Source organism: Phaseolus vulgaris, chromosome 5 (genome assembly GCF_051622355.1).
Source record: "Phaseolus vulgaris cultivar YP4 chromosome 5, ASM5162235v1, whole genome shotgun sequence".
NCBI lineage: Eukaryota > Viridiplantae > Streptophyta > Magnoliopsida > Fabales > Fabaceae > Phaseolus > Phaseolus vulgaris.
The window spans coordinates 3,358,569-3,368,086 of record NC_143502.1 but is presented as its reverse complement, the minus strand read 5'-3'; the positions used below and the strand labels follow the sequence as shown (position 1 = coordinate 3,368,086).

General features: G+C 32.8%; 1 protein-coding gene across 1 annotated transcript; it reads right to left on the bottom strand.

Annotated features, from left to right (window-relative positions):
* Positions 1 to 931: 931 nt before the first annotated feature.
* LOC137834856 (uncharacterized) lies at positions 932 to 8,389 on the bottom strand. The gene is made up of 3 exons (XM_068643078.2): positions 8,069 to 8,389; positions 5,764 to 6,075; positions 932 to 1,388 (listed from the first exon to the last, which is right to left on the bottom strand). The coding sequence occupies exons 1-3, from the start codon at positions 8,182 to 8,184 to the stop codon at positions 1,334 to 1,336; spliced, it is 483 nt and encodes a 160-aa protein (XP_068499179.1). The 5' UTR covers positions 8,185 to 8,389; the 3' UTR covers positions 932 to 1,333.
* Between the last annotated feature and the right edge of the window lie 1,129 nt (positions 8,390 to 9,518).

Here is a 9,518-nt window from a genome sequence, read left to right as displayed (position 1 = left end):
AAACCTAATTTAACTAAACTCAATGAGTTTATTCATTGTAGAAATTTCATTGATTTGTATTATATTAATCAACTTCGAATTAATTAATCGACGATAATTGATTTTGAAAAAAATAAAAAATTTATCAATTTGAATCTTAATTTTGTTGTTTTTATTACGTGTGATAAAATTGTGATATGCTTAAACGAATGTAAATAGAGTTAAGTCTTGTATGGTAAGAACGTATATATGCTTATTTTATGTTACAATTTTCTAGTATACTTTCCCTTTTTTTCTAATCAGTTTCAAATAAAAAATCATTTCTTGATGGATCTATTGATATCTAGGGCAAATCCATGAACTCTATTTTATGTTACATGAAATGTTGGTTAGTTTCGTTTGTCAAGACAATGGTTAGTTTCGTTTGTCAAGACGATATATTATTTGTCAAGAAGATATGTTTCGTACAAGTTACATAAATGATCTCTTAGATGAAAAATTAAAGTTGTTTTTCTTAAAAACTTTGTGGTGCTCCCATTGTTAACTTTGGAAAAGTTATATGTTTCAGTACAACTCTTCCCTTTAGACAAACTCAAACAAAGACACACTATCTGAGAAGAGATACGCACGAAATGTTACATAAAGAAGAAAAGATCAATTATTCTTGCATGAAGTGCAATTAGAAATTATGGGAATTAGAAATTATGGGGATTGCAGGAAAAAAAAAGGCAGGATAATGTACCTAACTCTTTATGGTGCTCAATTGTGAGTATCCAAGCGTAAGCAAAAGGTAAATGCTACCAAAGAGTGCGCTACTCTAATATCTGAATATTTTGGAATCATGAATAAGGGGTGTGAGGATGTGATAGCAATGTTTATATAAGAGCATAACGAGCGTCATGCAAAATGAAGTATGATATCACAGTTTAACTAAAGGAAATGTGAATGATAATTGAAAGACAAATAAGTTCACATATTTTAAAGGAATTTATGCAAGTGTCTCCTTGCAAGACTGCAAATATTTATAAAACTTAAGAAAGCATGAAAATATCATCCATAGTACTCTCAACAATCCTAAATTATAACTGCAAACCCAATTCATATGCCGTGAAGCAAATAACCCATAACAGGTTTTGTGCTTCATTTTCTTTTACCTGGCTGAGCTTGGGTTAACAACCTAATATGATCAACTAGACAAAAATACAACCTATGGATATAAACAAGCTTAAAAGTTAAACGAGTACACATTCTACAAAAGCAAGCACTTTCAAGCTGGTAAAGAAGTGCCACATCCTCAGGTGTACATTTCTTACCCATCACTCATTTCATTATGCAAACTTCTACTTCGTAAATGTTAGCGGTGTTTTTTGACAAAGAGCTTGCTTATGTCTTCTGTAACAACGTTTTGCCTGAAATTATAAAATCAGAAATCCATGAATACACTCAATATAAAGAAAAGACAAAGACATTTCATAATGACGAGAATTTGAAGAACAGAGAAACTAGTATCTCAGCTAAGTCAGCTTCAGCATTGCCTAAAACAAAACAGTAAAAGAAAAGATTAGGATGTTGGAATGATTATCGCTTGACATCATATGCGTCTCGAACAGATACATCTAGGGTATGCAGATGATTTGTAGCATGTCTGGAGGAAGTGATAGTTGCATACTTGTTAAATCTAAACTGACTGGTCCGACCATAATGATATTTTGAAATTTGAACTTTATTAGCCATTTCATATATTAGTACTTTATTATGATAAAAAATTTAAATTTAGGTTAGATTTGTCAAATTATGTTAGACATATATAATATATTTTTACTTTTATTTTTGCTAATGCAGACTAGATCAACCGAGTTTATTAGTACTATTGGCCCATTGACCTAATGTCTCAACCGGCTCAATGACCAGGTCCGTTGTCACACTTTGTCGTGACTTAGACTAATTTTCAACTTTTCTAGGAAGCATAGAACTCTAATAGGTAACATCCTCCAATGCCTTTCTAAGCACAGTTATCCATAGAAGGAAAAACGAATGAAAAAAGATGGCCTAGTGCACAAGCCTCCAACCAGGTAAGGTACAAGGAAAGTATCTTACATACCCTAAGCCTCACAAGTAGAGTGGTTGTTTTCAGGATTAGATCCACGACTACTAGGTTAAGCCTACAACCTTACCCTTAAAAATAAAACCAAACAAATTTTCAATATTTCTAATGCATCATACACTTCGGTATGTGCAACCAATGTTACTCTTAGAGATTGAATTTTAAATGTAATTCAATATCACAAAAATGGCTTGTATGGTGAAGTTTACATCCATTTATATCCTATCCTATAAATGGAACATATCTCAAGTCGATAAGGGATCTCTAACATATCTCTTCATACCGAGAATAGACATCTCGAGCATGAGACTAGATATTTGTGGATAATCTAATAGTAGGTGGTATAATAGACTCAACAAATCTTGCTAAAGTAAACTTACACTTAACTCAATCTCACAAAATCGGCTTGCAAGATAAGGTTTTCACTCACTTATATACTATAATTTAATCATATATTTAGTTGACATATGATCTCCAGCGGTTACGAACACTATAAAAAAAATATATATATTACTGAAATTCATCCCGCCATATTCATTAATACTCAACGTTTACAAGGATTCCCTTACATCAATGATCACCCACATTTGATGGAACAAAATAACAGAATTAGAATAAAGAGTAACAAATAGTCTGTCTAAAGTAACAAAAAGAGAATCTAATATTGAAATAATAATTTTATTCTCTGAAGTTAGTCTTCGAAGCATATGAGCTCTACACTAGTCCTCTTGGTTCTGCCTCCATCGACTTTTGAATTAATCAGGTTTGATTTTATGTTCCCCATCAGATGCACCACAATAGGCTCTTTATTGATACCCTCCTCTGCAAATTTCACCTTGTCCTCAAGGTGGAATGTAGGATAAATATCATCCCATTTCTTCTAGCTAGTATAATCATGAGATAGTCCCAACTACTTCACTAAAACCAAATATTGAGAAGTAATCCCACATGGATTGAAAAATTGCTAAAGGTTGTACAAGGGCATGGTGATTGAGCCGAAGGAGACAACGCAATCTAATGAATAGGAAGAGGTCCTTTATGTGGTTTCAGTAAAGAACAATGAAAAGCACGAATTTAGGAGGACGTAAACAAAGCATGCCGAAAAGCTACATGACCTATCCTTTCAATAATTTGATAGAGATCACAGAAGTGCGTAGAGAACTTGTGGTAAGAAACCCTAGTCATTGACATCATAACTAACATCACAACGTTTTTTTATCAGCTTGACTTTTCATCTAATGTTGGGTTTGAATTGCAGATGCGATAAAAACTAGTCAACCCAAAAAAACTTCATTGGAAGCACACAAAAACTTGGGAATTGGTCAATCCACCATAACATGGATTTTGGATGGTTTAGGCATAACACCTTCCATAGAAATGAAGTGACCCAAGTATAAGAGTTGATGCTACCAAAAAAGACACTTGAACCAAAAAAAATTTCATAATAACTTGGGTATTATGAAGTGCCTAAGTCTTACATCAAGTAGAGTGGAATGCTTGATGAAGTATTTAAGTGTTTGGTTCTCCCCCCTGAATAGTTAGTTTTCGAGGGTGGGTTTCCCAAGTACTAGAGTACTTATCAAAGTTGGTTGTTGATGTCTTGAAAAGGGCTACCTATGGAAGGCTATGACCAACGAGGAGTCAACTGAAGTGCCATCGAGTGAAATGTCATAGACTGAAAGTCGTTAAGCTGTAAAATCTTTTGCAGTTGGTGTTCTAAGTTAGTTCATGCAGAATCCTTGTATTAATCATTGGAATAAGGTACCTCAAAAAGGCTCCAGGACAATGTCTACTTTACGAAGATAAAGGGAATACCCAAATCTCTGGATATTGTTATGCTGACTTGTCATGTTCTCCTATAGATAGACGCTCCACTATAGGATATTGTGTTTTCATTGGAGGAAATATTATCTCTTGGAAAAGCAAGAAACAAAATGTAGTTGCTTGATCAACTGCTGCTGATTACGGCAATGACATCTCCCACTAGTGAGCTTGTATTGGTAAAATAGTTCCTCCAGGAATTAGATTTTTGTGAAGTTCTGCAAATGAAGATGTATTGTGATAACCAAGTTGTTATCCACATTGCTTCCAATCAAAATTCCGGGAGAGGACTAAAAGCATAGAAATTGACTGTCATTTTGTTTGGAAAAAGTTGTTGTCCAAAGAAATATGTACTGAGTTTATCGGATCCAATGATCAACTTGCAAATGTGCTAACAAAATCCTTGAGAGGACCTTGAATTGAATTTATCCGTTTCAAGCTTAGCACATACAATTTGCATGCTCCAGCTTGAGGGGGAGTATCATAATAGGTCATCTTAATATAGACTTTATTGAAAAGCTACTATATACTTTGTGTTGTACCTAGTTTCTAGGTGTGACTTTTGTCATTCTTTTCTCTTTCCTCTCATTCATTATACCTGAACTTCCAATATCATTATAAATATGAGAACTCAAGAGAGGGGAATCAAGCTCTCTAATTCATTTTCTATTCTTTTGTATTCATCTCAAATAGGGGGAATGCAAATCATATTTTATTTCTGATATTCTGTTAACATTAATCAAAGGGTTGACAGGATTACTCAAGCATTTGTCAAAGTTCAAAGTTTCTGAAAAGAGTGGGGGTTTGGAGGGAAAGGAAAAGGAAGGGAAACCATCTCTTTTTAAATTTAAGAGTTTTAACATTTATAACAATTAGTAAAAGATTAGGACATCAAATTCAAGCTAATCTACCATATTAGTTTCACCTCAAAAAATTATTAAATTATATAATGTTTATTAGAAATGAAAAAAAAATAAAAAAATCCTCTCTTACCTTTCCATCCAAAACCAAACTCCCAAAAGTACGCATAGAATTTCTTTCATGCAAGGTGATCATGAGTTGAGTAGTAAATATGATTTTCACAAAGAATGGTTAAGAAGCCAAGATTGTTGTTAATTGACTTACTTCTCTCTACTCCAATGATTCCCTAGATAAGATCCTTATTTCTTGCCATTGCCTCTTTTTCTTGACATTGCCTCGTTTCTAGTAGGGATGGGTTCCTTACCAATTTTTGGAGAACTCCAACCAGGGATAGGAATAGTCCAAGATGCTTGTTAGAGGTTTACATTAGGCCAATGTCAAGTAAGGCCTATTTATCAAAATAAGTTAGGCCAAATTATTAACAAAGGTTAGGTTTGTAGGCTTTTCAAAGCAAATAATAATAACTAGTATAAGAATGTATCATTATTGTATTAAATTTTACAAAAATGTTTTGAAATTACATATTTGTTTGTTAATATATTTAATTTAAATGAACCTACGTACAAGTTTACACCTATTAAGCCTGTTCAGTAGTTTGTTAGCCTGCTTAAAAGGGCTTACTTTAAAGTAGGCTTCTAAGCTAAAATCTGGCCATTATATCAACAAAACTAAAATAACAAGTATACAAAAACAATAAAAAAAGCGAAAATGCAAGTATTAACCAGATTATAAACAGATAGGCAGAGCTCGTTTAAAATTCAATATAAGTGCATAACGTGTGCAAATTCACCTCACGTGATCCCATGCATCAATTCAAGATCTACTTATCATTGAAATAAAATTTAAATCAAACAAACTTAACTTCTAAAAACAAGTAGCAATAAATAAACAAATTAGTAAAAAAGCAGACCACTATCTGTTAACAAATGAGCACGAACCTTCCACTGATCTGTGGTGGAAGTAGGATACCACCAGAGGTTTCTGGAACATTCCTTGAATGAGGCAAGTTTCCTCTGGGAACTTTACTACGAACAGTGGAGGAGGCCATTCCATTTGAGTCTCTCTTCCGCGAAGCATTTTCAGCTTGAGCTGCAGCAACTCGAGAGAAGTGATCACTAGCACTCATCAGATTTGATGAGACTGTGGGTGCATCCAAAAGAAGAGCAGCATCAGGAAGTTTCTCCTCTAAAGGAAGAGATGAATGAGGTTTATTTTCTAGCTGCTGCTTTGATGAAGATCCAGATTTAGTCCTACATATTAAAAAGCATTCATATTGAGACTAGAGGACAATGATGATCCAGAAAGGTGAAATTCTATAATAGTTTATGATGGTTGACACTTTGCATAAGACTCCAAAATCACACACGTGTGCACACTGCACGCACACATATATAAAGCATGCCCTTTATCTCCAGGTCCTTTCTTTCTTTTTGCGTTTTTCAGGAAAGCAGATTATGGATCTAGCTCACTGATGCAGTTATGATGGACTTTTATGGTTAACATGTATCTTAAGCAAAAATCATGAAAAAAGTAAACATTATATGTTTTACAAGAGAATGAAATTATAATTAAAAGAGATACATGGGTAAGATCTAAGAATAAGAAATGGAAAAGCAAATTGAAAAATATAGAATTCTAAGAAAAACATTTCCATCTCAGGAACAAGTAACCACTCCACTGGTTTAAGATTTTTAGAAGAGGTTAATGAGCAATTACTTATTGACTTAATAATCGCTTGAATGGTTTTCTAGATTTGAGACACCTTTTACCAAAATTTTCCATTTTGTAGTTTCCCATAAAAAACCATTGTACAGTATCCACATAAAAGATTGGGAAAAAAGGTAAAATAAAAATTAAATTATATGATCAATAAAGGGCTCTGCGCTCTCTCTGAATACCCATCATAGACAGACCCTTGAAGAAACCATAGCAGTACAGTACAAGAGAGCTTAAATGAAAATTCTTTCACAGATAAGCTAAAAAGAAATAAACCACAGTGAATTCTAACATTAAACACAAACCCAGTAAACACCAAAGGCTTCGTTATAAAACACACTCCTACAATGTTGTCGCCTCCCTCTTTCTTCTAGGAAAATTGCATAGTTTTTTCAAGGGTCTATTTATCCTAGAAAGGGTCTATTTACCTTCGTATCTCTAACTGATTCCTGACTGTCCCATCTGTCTTAACAAATATTCTGTTAGGGCCCCTCTTCCTTCTTAAGCATACTAACAAAGCTTTTGGTTCATCTTTTGGCAGACCTTGATCCTCTTTTCTAACAGGGGGAATAGGTGAACCAAGAAATTTTATATGTCATCATTCTACCTAAAAGTGTACTTGCAGCAGAACTAGAGGTGGCTGCAGTGGCATGATGGCAGCAGGACAGCGACGGTGGGACAGTGCTGTAGTGTGACAACAGTGCCGCTGTGCTGGAACCAAATCAGGCTGCAGCAGCGTGGAATGCACGAAGCAGAGGAGGCTGCAGGTGAGGTACTTGAGGTTGAGGTGGGGGTGTGTTAGGTTTATTTTCTGATGTAGCTGTTTGGGTTTGAGTCAGGTTGCATGAGCCAACCCTTTGGTTTTAAAAAGAAACAGTATTGAGTTGAGTCAGGCTGACTCAAGGCTTCTTCTTCCTTATGCGACCAACACTGTCTTCTTCATGATTTCTGCCAGGCCGCTCCAAACCGCCACTCCACACTACCCACGCCACCATGCTAAACCCACACTAACTACTACGTTTTTCAATTTTCCCATAGCAACAATTCCGAATTCCCTCACCTCACCTTCTATACCCCTCCAGTGATTTAAGCTAACCACTAAACCAATTCCATGTCTATGTAATTCTATAACCACCCCAATCACTCCTCATTTTCCTTTATCACTTCGGTCTGGATTCTACTACTGTGACACTATTGTTCACTAATGGCTATGCTTTCAAGCAATCCACATCACTCTGATGGTCATAGTCCCTTCTTTGTATATCATTGTCCGTCAAACAAAGTAGAAAGTAATACAAGAATTAATAAAAAGTCCTAACATTAACAGCTAGTAATCCATTGACACTAAACCTAAAAATGCCAACCACAACATTAAAATTGCGAATGAATACAGAAAAAACTATCGGTATATTACCAAAATAAATAACTCATATAACTCTACGGAATAAAATGCAGAACTGAAAAACTTAAAAAAGTATAAAGCAATTAGAATAACTTTATTGAAAAAGCAAAGAAAAAGGGCATTACAGAGAACGAGTCGGAGGAGGAGGAGGTGGTTGGGGTTCTTCCTTTTTCTCCCGTTCTTCTTCAGTGGGTTCCGGAACATCGTCGTCTGAAGAGGAAGCGTAATCCACAAGCGACATTTCTCGTCCGTTTCTAAATTTCTCTGCGGAGTCGCCGGCGTTCAAGTTGCGGTGGCTCTCAGCCGTTGACGGGGTTTTATAGTTTCTTCAGCGGTAACGATTGCACCTTCTCGTAAAATTTTTATGTCAAGATATTAATAGCTGACAATTTTATTCAAAAGACAAAATATATATTTAATAAAAAAAAAATTTCGCTTTTGATTTTGATGAAACTTTTGTTTATATTTTTGTCTATATATTCGCACTAAATTTGCATGTTTTTTTATTTATTTTGATCTTAATACTTTTTTTTTCTTATTTTAGTCTTTTATAAAACAAAATTGTTTTAATGGCTATTATTTATTTATTTTTTAAATAGTATTATACAATGATTTTTTAAAGTTACCTTAATTATAATTATTTTCTTTATATATAATAAATAACTTTTCTACGACTGTTTCCTTAACTTTTATTTTTTTCAATATTTCTTATATGGAAAAAATAGAAAAGATAGTTAAAATATATTTTTAATTTTATTCTTTTATAAAAATTTAATTATAATATTTAATATTGAATTAAATTATTTTTTATTTTTTTTAAATACAAACATCTGTGGTTTCGTTAATATTATTTAAAATAAAATCCATAATTGATATTAATACAATTAGTTTTATTTTCTTAAAATTCCTCCTAATGATCTTGATCTCAAATTTAAAGGGTTTATAGTAATATTCTAATAATATATAGGAAATAAGGTTTTCAACTTATTAAGTTGAAATAATATTTATTTTAGTAAATAATAATATTTATTATAGTAAATAATATTCTAATAATATTTATTTTAATCTTTAATTTAAAATTCTAATATATATGATTATATTATTAAAGTGGGTTGTGAATGTAGTTTTTTTTAAGGAGTGTCAAACAAAGTTTTTCTAATAACATACCTATAACATGAAGAGAAACATAGATATTAGTCATTCTCTTATATAGTTTTTTTATGCATATACTTTTATTAACTTGACGAGTCTTTTTCAAATTACGTTGTTTGTTCTAAGAATCATGTCCTTCGTATAGCTTTATCAAAGGACAATCAAAATTCAATAAAAACAAAAGGATAAAATCATGACATAACTACAAAATTATAGGGAATATAGTTATTTCATGAATAACTACAAAATATCATTTTTTTTACTTTATTATGACTTTTAGTACTTTTACAAAATTATAAAAACAATGTGTCACACTGAGAATTAGGATCTCTTAAAATGAATTGAGTTGGAATTACAAAGCAAAATTTTGAGATCAGATCTTATATGATTAATATAAAGAACTCTTTAAAGATTATTTCCGAA

Bases quoted from the DNA above. Each gene is read 5' to 3' on its own strand.
- LOC137834856 (XM_068643078.2), bottom strand. From the start codon at position 8,184: ATGTCGCTTGTGGATTACGCTTCCTCTTCAGACGACGATGTTCCGGAA. The intron at 6,076-8,068 runs GTAATGCCCTTT...TTTAATATGTAG, and splicing joins CCTCCTCCGACTCGTTCTCT to GACTAAATCTGGATCTTCAT. The intron at 1,389-5,763 runs GTTCGTGCTCAT...TTATAATTTCAG, and splicing joins CCACCACAGATCAGTGGAAG to GCAAAACGTTGTTACAGAAG.